The 14,964-nt window shown below is 35.4% G+C and overlaps 1 protein-coding gene across 2 annotated transcripts in view; it reads right to left on the minus strand.

Annotated features, from left to right (window-relative positions):
* The window catches only part of NBAS (NBAS subunit of NRZ tethering complex), a 157,861-nt gene that overhangs the window by 88,704 nt on the left and 54,193 nt on the right, over positions 1-14,964 (minus strand). For both annotated transcript variants that reach the window (XM_053973135.1, XM_053973136.1), the window contains exons 31-35: positions 13,207-13,319; positions 10,594-10,707; positions 3,484-3,597; positions 2,579-2,736; positions 1,215-1,313 (exon numbers count right to left, since the gene is read on the minus strand). In XM_053973135.1, the coding sequence (XP_053829110.1) occupies positions 1,215-1,313; positions 2,579-2,736; positions 3,484-3,597; positions 10,594-10,707; positions 13,207-13,319 (598 nt within the window). The remainder of the gene's footprint in view (positions 1-1,214; positions 1,314-2,578; positions 2,737-3,483; positions 3,598-10,593; positions 10,708-13,206; positions 13,320-14,964) is intronic.

Below are 14,964 nucleotides of genomic sequence, written 5' to 3' on the forward strand. Positions count from 1 at the left end.
AACATATGCATCCACACCCATATCAAATTTATTAACATCTACTTAATCACCTCCCACTCAGAGAGATGTATCTATGGATTTCCAGAAAATAAAATGCATTTGTGCTAGTGAAACAGACCTGTTCTTCATATTGATGATTCTGACAGACACAAAATGTTTGGCCCTCTTCCTCTGAATACTGTTTGTAGTGCTGTTTTACCTTCCTGTCATTTATTTTATATATATGCAAATACATACATCTACATGTATGTCTATATAGGCATGTATATACATACATATACATGCACGTGTGTATTTATACACACATACACACATGTACATACATAAAAACCATACATAAAATATGGACATATACTCCAAGGAGGCTGGAACTCTCATAATTTCTCAAAAAGCCACCCTATGCAAAATGAACCTTTTCTTTCTTTCTTTCCTTCCCTCTTTCACCACACCCTTTTAATCTCCTCTTTCTTGTATTTCCTTAAGGCTTTTGATCCCCTAGATTTATTTATCACTCACGTATTTCATTAAACAAAACACAGAGAAAAGAATAAATTAAATATAGAATTTTCCACTTCAAAGAGTGTGAAAAAAATTCCTGTTTTCATAACTAGATAAATAATTACATCTTCTTTAACGAGAGAAAAGTACTTGCAATTGTACATATACAGACATAAAATAATAGACATAAAAGCAGAAAGAATAATAGACGACTTGTTTCCTGTTGTCCTGCCTGTGGAACACTCAATGTTCCTTCTTACACATAAAAATAATTTCACATGCAATGTATGAACATTATAAAGTAACAAGTGATAAACTTTACGATGCACAGAAATAAGGAGAAAAGTAAGTTTAATTAAAACCTTTTTTTTTGTTAAATATGTATTTCAGATTTAAAATTGTTTTGCAACTGGGACAGATTAAAAAAAAAAAACTAAACCAATATAGCTGTCTATTTTAATGTAAGGTTTTTTTCACTTTTCTTGTCTCTGGGTTTATGTTTTTTTCCAATGGTGCCAAGACTGTAGTAAAAAGCAACTAAAAATGAGAACAAAGTATAAATACACAAGCAAAACCTTGAAGTTAATCTAACAACAGAAAGTACTTTATGTCTAATGTTGCTCATTCTATCTAGTAAGCAGACAGAGGTTGCTAAAAACTCAAATTCCATTCTTCAGAGTAATGTACAACAAAGTTATTATTACATTAAAACTTACCTCTGTGTCCTTTGTGATCAACAAAGAAGGCCCAGAGATACAGGAATTCTCACGTCCTTCAGAAGGAAGAAACTGGTAATTCACAGCCTGATAAAGAATCTATAAACATGAAATAATTATTATCTTTTGCCAGTCAAATAAGCCAAAGAAAGAATTATTACTTATTTCAGAGGAAATCCAAAAAACTGACGTAAGGGCTTCCATGATAGAAAAGGGGGCAGGAGAAGACGCAAAGAGGAAAACACAGCATTCCTGACATCCTCTCACTGCTGGAGTCGCTAGACAAAATTACCTTCCCTTCTCTGTGAATTTTGTGCAGTGTTTTTCTCACAATCTAAGATTTTTTTTTTAACATTAAGTACTGTGCTGTACAGTGTAGAGTAAAGAAATGTCAAGAAAACATACGTTATCTGAACTGAGACTCTGAGGCATTGGGCAGCTCCACAAAGACAAGTGTTTCACAGGACAGCGGCTTTGTGAAGGCTATACACTTGCAACTGCCTTAATCAGGCTGCACATAGCTATGTGCTATGACTCTCTTCTCCCCCATTCTTACATTCTGTGTCCAAAGACCTCTAAGACGTTTCCATTACACAATTATAAATCTAAGAACACTGTGAACTCTTAGACAACTAAGACAATTATGAACTCAAACAAGTCATAGTATGTAGGCCAAGCCACAATTACAGCGAACAGAAATTTAAGATTTTGACAACCTAAATTATTGCCCTTCAATTTCAAATAAAACTTTTGCTATGTCACCTTGACATAAGTTGTATTTAAATGCCACAGTTACGTGTTCTCACATATATACTGCAATCAGCTCAACACCTAACATGTGATTCTATCAAGTCAGTCATTGCAGAGTTAATAAAGATTGCTCAGACACAAAGCTTCTTGCAGCTGTTAAAACCATTACATCATTGAAATCTGTGAGAAAATAATTTCATTGCATATTGGGTAAAGACCATAAAAATCATAGAATAAATTCTTAATAGACATTTATGTGGGCATTTAATGAAGTTGCATTACAAACTATAAATACCTGGAAAATACTTTAAAATTTCATCAACTGCATTTTTAAATAAAATCAGTTTAAATCAGGCAATCAATAAAGAAATTAAAAGTACTAAAGATAGAAAACACAAGTGCACTTCCACTTCAGAAACCAATTCATCACACAAAACTGCTTAGAAAGAGACCTCATTTGCTGAAATAGAACAGTGAAAGTAGAAGAGCAGAGCAAAAAAAATATGAACATACTGGAGGGTAGAACTTAAAGGAACAAACTTGAAAATGAGCCCAAGTCCCCTTTACTTTGGTAGGCACCAAACTTTGATGAAAGCAGCTCCAGAATCAGGTACCTGGGTTTGCAATGAGCTGCTCACTGCCAGCAGTGCCTCTATGGCGCAGGGGGGACAGTGTGTCAGAGCAAAGGCCATGAGCTCCTGGCGCATCCCCAGGTCCTGGTAGCCTTCTGACTGCCCCAGCTGACTGCACACTTCCCAGCTTTTAGAATAGCCTACAAAGGAACACAAAACAGACTTCCTATCACAGGTGAAAGGAAGATGCTTAATTCTTATTGGATGAGATAAAGAAGGGCATGTGGTATTCCAGTCAAGGCTTAACATGCCCTGAAAAAGGAACCATAAAGGCTCCATAAAACAGAGCTGTAGCTCAACTTTAGACTGACCAAATACTTAAAAGACTAATTTTTATCATATTGTAGATAAAAATAAAACAGGCATCTGTAAGCTTACATCCTATATTTTTACATATTACAATAAGAAAATCATCATTCATTTCAGTGCATGATACTGAACACCTTACTGAAGCGGCTGTATTTCCTTTACCTCCACTCATACTGTCACATACACAAATCATATAAACAGCACAAATATATAAATATCTTAAGAGTTTTGAGAGAAAGGTAGAGTTCTAAAAGACTTGCACTTTCCTGCTAGCTGCAGTCACAAGGTTTTACCTATCTGAGAGGGATACAGTGTGGAAAGAAGTAGAAATTGTGGCTCCCAGAGGCATACAGAAAAGCTCCCTGAGGTTACTATCCAGTAGTTCAATACAGACTTATTCCATGCAGTATTTGCTGTTTGTGTCTCTATTCAATGCCAGTGCACTTCCACTAACAAGATCTAAATGCTATTTTAATGAAATTGAATAATCTGAGGTACCACACTTCACAATAAGACCAAAGTCACAACACAGATTTCCACCTCCATCACCTCATGCATTCATTATTTATTCACTTCACCTGTGGCCATGAGCTCCTGGCAATGCATACTAGCTGCTTTGTAGTCCTGGAAACTAAGAGCCTGTTCCACTAAAAGGATTAAAACTTGACCTTTTCTTTCCATCTGATCATCTCCTGTAAGAAAAAAAATCAAACTTTTTATTAGTTAATTGGAATTAACTTAAGCTTGCCACTTTATTTCTTAAAAATTAACTATATACCACAACATGAAAAGCCCCTCTTGAAACTGAAACAAAAATAAAATTATCTGTGTTTTCCTGAAGGAAACAATAAAAGGAGTTAGTATTTTAAAAAAACATTGGCACCATAGCTTGCAAAAAACCCCAAACCAATTAGCATGTTATGTCAAGGTTAAAAAAAAGGTGGTTTTGAAAACTGTATTTATGTGTTGGCCAAAGGATCAAAACTGATATTTAAGCTAAGTGACATATAAATCAAAATCCTGACACTGAAAAAAAATAAAGTCTATGTACTGTAATAGAAGAAAAGAATTGAAATGTTTGTTTTCTTATAATATACAAAGGCCCATTTTAAACTGCCACTTCATGGCTCTAAATAATGCACATCTAAAGATGCAGAAAATGTAAGCATCTAAAAATCCGTAACCTCATAAATTGAGTGAGTAGAACTGAAACTAGTTTTTCCATACCATACATCCATCTCAGTCACCAGACCTTCTGGACAATGCCTCTTCCACTAGTTATGAATCAAAAGTTACACTTCAGACACTACTGAAGCCTTCTGACTTAAGTTTCATCAAGAATCTTTGCAGAAAAACATCCTGACCTTAATTTTAATAGATCAACATTCACAAATGAAAATCTAATGAGACAGCTCTTCTCCATCTCAGAGCCACTTACAGTCAATACAAATAACACTTATACCTGTCACCCTTCTCTAGTCATCTATAATTTTAAAGCTTTTTTCAATTTAGAGTGAACAATTTGCTGGCATTAGTTTGTCCAGTCTTGTGCTCAAAACACTATGTATGTCCATGTACTCTATGAGAAGGTGACAAAACACACACAGGAAAAATAAACCACTAATTTAGGAAAGAATTTTTAGAATAAAAACAAGCAGATTTTTTAAATGCAAGTTTCTTGCTCATGCTTCTCCTCTATTATTAAAAGCAATTTTATGCAGTCAGTGTTGTTACAATAATTTGAAAAGGGCACTGGTTTATGAAACTGTATTACTACAACTTGTGAAATGCAAATATTTCAGAAGGTTAAATCAGATCCCCTTTCGAAAGCCATTTAAAGAGTACATGCTCTTAAATTGCATAGCTGTTATTTTTAGCTCCACTTTGCAGATCCATCACCACGGACAAAGCAAATTTCTTTTTAAAGCTTTCTCAAAAGGAAAGCTGTAGCAGTTGCACTACAATGACATTCAGGCAAGTGAAGTTACCCTAATTACTGAACTCAATCAAGGCTCCCCTAATCCCTGCACATCATGACTAACTCAGCTGGGAGAACAGGTTAGCTTCCCATACTTTATCTTCCAGCCTCCTGCTCAATATACTGCTCAATGCTGCAAATTAATCACATTCAAGGCTCTCCTGTTGCAAAATTATGCCCTCTGGAACCTGGGAACCTCTCATTCAGGCAAAAGCAATTACAGATGACAAAGAGGTGCTTCTATCCTCACAAGCTAAATGTGAACTGTCATTTCTCTAAGTGAGGGACACGTACTTGCCACTCACCTCCTGATGCCCACTTCACCCTGACAGCTTGACTTCCTACAGAGAGTTCTGACTAAGTAGCAGACACAAAGGAAAGTCAAGAGAAACAATCAAACTATTACCCCTCAGATTTCAGGCAAAATAATCACTGCTATTTATGTCCACTTAAAAATCAGCGGGACTGAGGAAAGAAAGGAAGAACATTTGGACCAAGAAATGGTTTCTTTAACTGTGCTTGAGCAGCTGTATGGTATCAAATCCCCCATCCCCAATGTTTCAGCCAAGGACCTCTGGTCCTGAGGATATATCTCTGCATGTTTTACAAAAGCACAAGTGTAAAAATAAAAGGATAACTCACTGACACTTCCATTAGCTTGGCACTCACTGTTATGGCAGAGAACAACCACTGGCTCCAGTTTTACTCAGTGAATCCCTGAGTGAAGCCCTTTTCCACACACCTTTCATTAACCATGCAGGGGCTGATAATGCTCACTGCTGCAGTTTAGTTGTCGTCTTCTATTCAGACATAGAAAAACTCACTGCTTCAGCTTTGTAACACAACATTTGATGGCATTTTAATAGTAAATTCTCATGAAAGGAAAAGTTTTGAATTCTAAATTGTATCCCTCGCCATTTTGACAGCTATCCATGACTAAAACCAAGATAGTAATGACAGAATTTTTCAAATGGTGACCTGATTATATTAGTAATTCTGCTTCAAGCCTTAATGATAACACCTGACATATAGACCCAAATCAAATTCAGAAACTGGAAAGTAGAAGGGGATAACCTGAATGATTCTGAGGTTATAATAAAAATAACAAGAGAAAAAACCATGAAAGCTCAGAAATAATAGATTTTTTTTTTCTTGAGAAATAAAGGATATTCAAATACTTTTAAAAAGCTTGGATCCAATCTGGATTAAATAAGGAAAAAACTTATTGAAATAAGGGGTAAAAAACTTATTGGGTAAGATGCAAGCTATTTGTGAGTGGATAAAATAACATTATCCTGAATGAAATCATGCCATTAAAACTTAGAAGTCAGATTATATAAACATTGTACTTCAGAAATTCCGTGTTGCCTAGATTTAGGTGATTTAGGAAATTTAGGAGATCAGAAGCCATCTACATTGTCAATCCAAAATGCAAGGAAGTTAATGTTAAGAAAGATGGATTTCAAAAACAAGCTTTAACTAAGGAATCTGAGCAAAGTTTAAAGCTAATAGATTCACTTATAGATATTAAAATTAAATAAATTTACCACAGAAAGTTATGATAAAAGAGAATAATGGAAACATTTCTAGAGAGCCTGACAAAGGAAATAATGACCAACACTCAGTAGATCTTTTTGACATACAGTAAGAGTAGAGAAGATGCTCTTGATTTCTAATACAGCTTTTTTTCCTACTTTTCTTTTTTGCACACATCTACTCAAGCAATTGCATAAAGTGAATTCGTCACACCCATTCTTAACAAAGAACACAAATTAAGTGAGGATTGCAAGCTCCCTGAGCATGTGTAGATTTTCTGGCTGTCATGCTGAGCACATTATTCCTCACCCACTTTACCCATCTGTGAAATTAAGATAACAGTTGTGGGCTTACTAAACAGAGGTAGTGACATGAGGCTTAAGTAGAGTTCACTGTAATTAATCAAATACTTTAAAGCAATTAAGAAGCTAGCTGATATATCATTACATAAGCAAGATTTAACTTTGATAAGTATGAATATAAATTCTATTACTCACTTTCAGTGCTGCTCTCAAAGCAACTATATTCAGAGTACATAATTCACAAAGCTCCTTAATAATGACTCTGTGCAATGTACCCTTGCATCCACAATAAATGCATTCTTTTAGATTTTAAATTAAAATATGTATGTTCTTAGGATTTTATAGGCTATCTATTACATATAATAAAATACAGCATATGCTTTATGCTCTATATGGACACACACATAAAAAATTTACATAGACGTGGACAGATGCAGCAAGCAGGTCTTCCCAATCAGTAATTATACACGGTGAAGTGGCAGGGGAAGCAAAGTCAGGAAAATACTGAAACAAATTCCTCCACTAAGCAGACAAAACACAAGACAACACTCTACAAAGTGGATTTGGAACAGAAGGGACTATAGCTTCAAATATGTTCCAGAGGACAAAATCAGAACTTCTTAAACAGCAAAGGTACCTCATAGATCAAGGTAATTGTGTAAGCAGTGAAAACCAATTAAGGACAAAAATAAAATCTTTCTCCTGGCAGCATTTTATCTAATTCTTCATTAAGTCCATAAAGTTCAATCCTCTTTTTCAAAATCCAGACCCATCCCAAAATACCTCAATAAAACCATTTGCTTTCATCGGAAACTGTTTAGAAACCACGATACCCTTTCCCAGTAGTTTTACACCTGCAAACAAAGACTATCCATACTAGAACTGCAGGGAAGGTTTGCCTTTTCTAATATTAAGTTTAAAATAAAATATACTAATTCAAAAATCTTAGAATTTGTATGCAGGATCTGTCCTTTTGTCTGTGAAGTAATTTGTGGAATAATACTAGTGTTTGTTATCACACTTACAACAGGGCTACCAAGTCCTAATATAACTCTTCATTGTATTAAAAACAGTATGAATAATATTATTATTGTTACTCTGAAACTTAAATTACAAGTTGACAGATACATAAATACCATTTCTACATGTCTTGTTTCAATTTATGTTTTTAATCTCTACCATCGAATTATACAGCATTCCTCATTACAGACTATGATTAAGGCTATACCAGCATTACACTTAATCTGTTTTAAAAGGTATTGATAACCAAGCTATTCAAATTCTAAGACTTTTTAAATTTAGGGTAAGGTTACCTATTCTATCATTCATCAGAGGTACACAGAGGACCAAAGAGTAACGCTCTACAGCCTTTCTTAAATAATTTGGAAAAATACTGTATTTACATGCATGCTTTGAAACTATGACAATCGTGTTTCCTTTGTATGCTACTGGGTAATCTTCTGGATACTAGTAAATGGCTAGAGAGTCAGGCACAAAAAATTTGCAGTAACAGTGGTATGCTGTTTACAGCTTCCAAATCAGAAAAACAAGCAAGCAAGAACATTAAAAAAAATACTGAGTTTCTTAAAATGAAATAAATCTGTTTTCAACAGACCATCTCAACAATTAGGTTTAGATAAAATTCACAACTATGGCATTCTCATACCAAATCCGTATCTTACTCATAAATGAATGTTCTCTACAGATAACAGCTTTCCAATACAAGCAATGCAACCATTTATCCTTCAGTGACAGTGAAATGGTTTTTAATCACAAAAGCTTAAAACTACATATGTAAAGCAAAATTTGAAAAAAACTCATCACATCCCCCACGACACAAAGTCACTACTGAAAATGTTGTCTTGCTGTATTTTCCTTTCAGATAAATAAACGTTATTCTATTAGCAAAAGATTACTTCGAAAGTGACCAAGTTCCTTGTATATTTAGCATAAGAGAAAAATGTCTAAATAGTGAATTCCTTACCAAGACTCACTCTTGAAATGCAATTTTACTACTAAAATTCCCTACTTACCACAGGAACAACCATCAGCATCACTCCCAAAGGTTAACCACTAAAGTCAGAGAGCCCAACACTTGCCAGATGAGTATGTCACCAGTAAAGCAAGGAGTAGTTTTTAAATCATTCACCTGTTTAAAAATTAACAATCTCACACATTCATCTTCTGGTTTTCTCTAGCCTGCTAAGTGCATGGAAGAGAAGAATTGGGGGGCCATTTCATCATCTGGCTTTAAATATCTCTTAAATCTCTCTTTTCAGTGGTGACTCAGTAGGTGTCACTCTGATCATAACACTAGCACACAGACCCTACTGTATCAATGAACTCTATACAAATTCCCTAAAGTTCTCAACATACTATGCAGGGACTGCCATTTTTCAGTCTCTGAAGATGGGTGCCATGAGTTTGATCCCTTTTCAAAGATATATACCAGGGCACTGGAAATCCTACAGCTAAGGCACTAGGATAACACTACTGGACAAAGCTTTATAGAATCTCTCTGCATATTGGTTTTCCTTTTTTCACACAAATAAAATCACTTGGATTTAAAAAGAAGGTAAAGCAAAAATCAGCAGCATTAGCACGAAGAACCCAGAATATTAAGAAAAATTCACACATTTTAACTTGATGTGCGTGGGACAAAGCAGAAAGGAGAAGGAAAGAGTTGTACAGTAATCTTGTCATATGAACCAATAAGAGAGACTTTTTTTTTCCCCCAAAAGCCTTACAAGCAAAGAAAAAGAAGTCAAGAACAACTGTCACTCAAATTTTTATATGGATTATGTAGATTGGATCCAGCTACCCAACACAGTACCATCCTGTCCCCTCCTCCATCTTTCATGTAGCAGCACTGTGCCGACCAGAGTGAGGAGATTTCATGTCACTCCTTTCCTTAGGACCAAGGTATCGTGGGAGGTCAACAGCCTAATTTCCGTACCTCTGTTCTCAACCTCACAAACCGTCTCAAGTATCTCCCTCTCTATTTATAATACTATGCAAAAAATTGCCAGTACTAAGCCTCCTAAAAACGTAAGAAAAAAATCTTAAATGATTTAACAAATAGAGAGGGAGAAAAGAATTAGCCAGGCATGTTTTAGTGACAAAGCTGGAATGCATTGATTTTATATGCCAGGCTGCATAAAATAGAAATATTTTATATTTCTATATTCTATTTCTACATCATAAAAATACAGCAGTATTGTGTTTACACTGCATTGATTAAGTATTTTTCAAAAATTTAAAAAAAAAAATCAAAAGGTTACTTTAGGTAGGCTATAAAAAAAAACATTTAAAAATCCCCCTAATATCCTCAGGATTCAATATTTAAAGATGTTCAGCCCCTCAAATGAATACTCAACTTAATGCATTATTTTTAGTGCATAAAGGAGATACATGCAATATAGACTGAAGTCTAACAGCTGAAATTCATGCTTTGCAGATTATTTTCCCCCCTTTATCTTAAATGCAACTGTTATTAAATCAGGCTACATTATTTACAGAGGTAGTAACAGTCACAGTAATTTCAGTAAATTCACTACCAGTTAACTGTAAAACAAGATATTCTCAGCCACAGCTCCTCCAGTCTGAAATCAGCCTTTACTCCAATTCTAGATCAGACAAGGCATTTTTTTATTTCAGGTATTAGCAGAACGTAGCAGCTGACCATTTCAGCTGTTTTATAGATGAAATATTCTACTTATGTGAAATGCTTCATTCCTCCCCAATGGCTGCTCTTCCAGGTAACGTTTTAGTGGTATCTTTGAATGCATATTCTAATGATCAACTCAAATGTCCTAAAGCATAACATAAATGCTCATTGCACTGCAGTTCAGTGTTTTATTAACACAGCTTACCTGCAACCCTTAGCAGGTTTGCCAGTCCCAGGAGCTTAGCAGACTGTTTATAGTTTGTTGACATCTGAGCCAGACAGTCCTTGATGAGACTGAGTCGATCGGAGCACAAACGCACTGTTGAAAGGAGAACTGGTTTAGAGACTGCACAAATGAACTTGACTGCTGTGTTCCTGCTCAAACAACACAGGACAGAAGGAGTGCTGGGGAATATAAGAATGCAAACACAATGTGAAAACCAGCTCAGAGCTGCTTGCATGCAGATCCTCAATTATACCTATAAAGAGAAAGTTAAAATAACACCACAGGGTATGCAGCTCCCATCATTAGCAAGTCAGGCTGTGAAGGGAGCAAAAAGAGGAAAACTGACCTGAATGAAAACTCTTTTTTGTTTCATGTTTTCCCATTCACTCTTTTAAAATGTGTACAATTAACTGATATACCTTCATAGAATTTTTCTTTATTATAATTTTTGCAACATCCCGTAAGACTGCTAACATGGGCATTAACTTTTATTTAGAATGTTGCAACTAAGATTTCATTTATTTAGCATGGACAAGATACATCACACAGACTGAAAGAACTGACATTAGCAAATGCTTCAGCTCATTTTAATTTATTTTAAAATTTCCAGAGAAGTGGAAGGAGGGATAGTCTGCAAATCACCAGGTTCTTTCAACCATATCCTGAGCAGCTTATAATTAGTACTGCATTTCAAAAAAAAACTTACCAAGAATTAAACAATTATTTTAACTGCATAATTTAATATCATGAACTGATTTCAGTGCTCTATTTAGCTCGTTAGTGGGTGGCTAACTTCAGGCTGCTGCTCTAAAAGGTAATGCTTTCATACTATGCAAGTTCTCAGAACACAGAGGAACAGCATGCAGATATCCCACTTTACACTCAGTAAGAGTGTATGGCTGCATGGGGAGAAACTGCATTAGCATATCAGGCTTAAAACAGGATATCAGGCCTCTCAATAAGCAAAGACATATTAGTATAATGAGCACTATTAATTCTGGAAATTAGACTAAAATGAATACAAATAGAAGAGCAGGAAAGGTCATATTTTTAGTTTCATTTTTAATATTCTATCACAGGTATATATTAGCATACAACAATAATATGGTTTCAGTCACTGATTATTTAAGCAGGAATTTTTAATGCATAAAATAACTAAAAGTAATCTGATATAATACCATGGGTCAAACACTTAAAGACGGACTTGTCTTCACACTTTATTTTAATAAGGAGTCTTCAAACCAGATTTTATAACAATATAGCATAATGGTAGTTCATAAACTTAAACTGTTAAGTTTGCTAAAAATAGAAGTGGGGGAAGATCTACAGAAACCTAAACACAGAACTGCAAATAAAAGTATATTGCTAAAAGACTATTGCTGTGGGAACAGCTGATCCTTAGTGTACTTTAATGACATTCTATCAAAGTAACAGATAATTTAAAGGCTTTCAATAAAACTTGAACACATCATTTTGATCTTATTAGATTAATTTGATTTACATGGAAGATACTGAAGCAAGGATAAATCAGGATCATTAATGAAATTACATGCATGATTTCACATATTCTAATTAATCTAGATGAGTCGTATTACACATTCTGTTAATGCAGTACTATATCACTACTTTTTTAAAATTATACCTCCATGTCCACATCAAAAGAAGTTAAAGAAAATACATGCACTTTTTCACAGGCTGAACAAATGGACTGAAAAATAATTTTACTCTAGAAATCAAAAGGACAGCTGATTTCTGACTACAAGATTTAGAAATCTGACAGTCTCAGTCCAGAAATGTTAAGATTTCTGAATATAACATGTGGAGCATCAATTCACTTGAATAAATACCTGGAAAAAAAGAAAACACCAAAGTAAAGTAACAACAGCTGCTGAGAACATCTACTTCATTTTCCACAAAGAAGAAAGCACCAGAAGTGCTTTTCATAAACCCCAGTATTTCTCTGCATAATGCCAAAAGTAAAACATTATCATCAGCACATCTCATGGATTAGTGCTCGTCTCAGCCAGTTCCATGAGTAAGGTTCATGCAATGTACATAATCATAACTTCTTTCCAACCTTTGTTCAACAACCTTCTGTTCCTCTGGAGTCAGAGCTACGAAAGATTTAGTTTTAAGCATGTCATCAGAAGAAATACCTTGTAAAAGTTCACTGCCACTGTCACTGGGTTTTATATACTTCACAATGAAACAGCCCGGTGGAGACATGAAAATTGCCTCTGCATGAAGTACCTCTCTCCTACCTGTTATTTTAAAGCACACAGGCAAGTGCAGATTATTTGGCAAATAAAAGATGAACTAATTTTCTGTTCCAGTCACCAGGAGTTTCATATACTTAAAAGTCTTGCTAAAAGTCAAAAATCAAAGACACCATATACAAATATCGTTCTCACCTCACAAGCTAAAAAAACTCTATTGAAAATATAGTTTTTTCTATGTGTCTGTAAACTGCTTGGAGGCAGTATATAGACTCTTTAGTTTAATCATATCACACTTATGTAATAGTAACTATTTCTCATGCATATTTATGCCTGTGATTCAAGTCATCATATAAAGAATAAAATTATGCAGTACCTTGCAGTGGTAATCTTTTCACATCAAATTCTTCCAGGTAGCCCAGAGCACGAATGAGGTCCAACTCCTCCTGAACAGCACTTGGACTGTCTTCAATAAGTTGTAGACAGCACCTAAATAAGAACAGAAGACATTTTTCTGAAGTCTGATGAAAACATTTAAAATTAAACTTGTGGGAGAAGTTAACTGGTGAGTAAAACAAAACAAACAACTACCAGCAGTAATTTACTGTGCTTATGAAATGTCAGAATACTCACTGTTTTTGTAATGCACATGGGAGGTGTTTGACACAGTCTCTCTCTTATAGCTGTCTGAATATTTTAACAAATTTCTATTTTTGCATTGCCTTCAACTGGTTGTTATAAGCATATCAACTAAACCTTCCTGAATTTAGATCTGCAATGAATTTATAGATTATGTTGAAGGTGTAAGTACTTAAATACATAATTATTTTGGAAAATATTTCTCCTATCACTATCATGTTTTGATATTGCCACATAGTAGAAGATAAAAGCAAAACACTGCAAAAAGTTGACTGGAAGTGAAACATTAAGAGTCATTGTCACAAATTCAGTTTCCTCAACTAGGTATAGTAAATAAAACAAAGCTTATTAAAAAACAACAAAAAACCCACTAAATTCCTCTGAAAATTAATTAATGCATAAAATTATTAAGAGCACATTATTCAAAATATATATTTTTTTAATCATATGAATAGTATATTCTTGTAATAAGATTTTAGATAGTTTTTTTAAAATACAAGCTCCATTCTGGTACAGTGTAGCCATATGTAATTTTACTAATACACATTGAACAAAGAAAATCAACATGCAAAATCATAGAATCATAGAACGGCCACATGTTGGAAGGGACTTTAAACATCATCTAGTTCCAAATCCCCTGCCATGGGCAGGGACACCTCCCACTAGACCAGGTTGCTCAAGAACCCCATCCAATCCAGCCTTGAACACTTCCAGTGATGGGGCATCCACAACTTCTGGAGACAACCTGTTCCAGTGCCTCACCACCCTCAGTGTAAAGTTTTTTTTTTAAACATCTAAATTAAACCTAGTCTCCTCCAGCTTGAAACCATTACCCCTTGTCCCACTATATGCCCTTGTAAAAAGTCGTTCTCTGTCTTTCTTGCAGGCTTCCTTCAGGTACTGGAAGGACACCTTTAGGTCATCCCAGAGCCTTCTCTTTTCCAAGCTGAACATCCCCAAATCCCTCAGATTTCCTCACAGGAGAGGTGCTTCATCCGTCTGAACTCACTCCAACAGGTCCATGTCCTTCCTGTGCTGGGATCCAGGGCTGGGTGCAGCACCCAGGTGGGGTCTCACCAGAGCAGAGGGGCAGAATCCCCTCCCTCACCTGCTGCCCACGCTGCTTTGGATGCATCTCAGGACACATTTGTCATTCTATGCTGCAAGGGGCACATGGCTGGGTCATGTCCAGCCTCTCACCCACAGCACCCCACAGTCCTTCTCAGTAGGACTACTCTGGATCTGTTCATCCCCTAGCCTGAAGTGATAGAGGAGGTTGCCCAAACTCAGGTGCAGCACCAGCATTTGGTCTTGTTGAACTTCCATTAGCGTTACGAGCTTCACGTCTTGAGCTTGTCCAGATGGCACCTCATCTCGGTTTTAAATGGCTAAAATCACCATACACATTAGATCAGGAAAGTATTTGATTTGTCCAGTCTGTCATATTTTTTCTCCACTGGTTAATTAAAAATGAACACTTTCAATCAAAAGCAAA

The sequence above is a fragment of the Vidua macroura genome, chromosome 3 (genome assembly GCF_024509145.1).
Source record: "Vidua macroura isolate BioBank_ID:100142 chromosome 3, ASM2450914v1, whole genome shotgun sequence".
NCBI classification, from domain to species: Eukaryota; Metazoa; Chordata; class Aves; order Passeriformes; family Viduidae; genus Vidua; species Vidua macroura.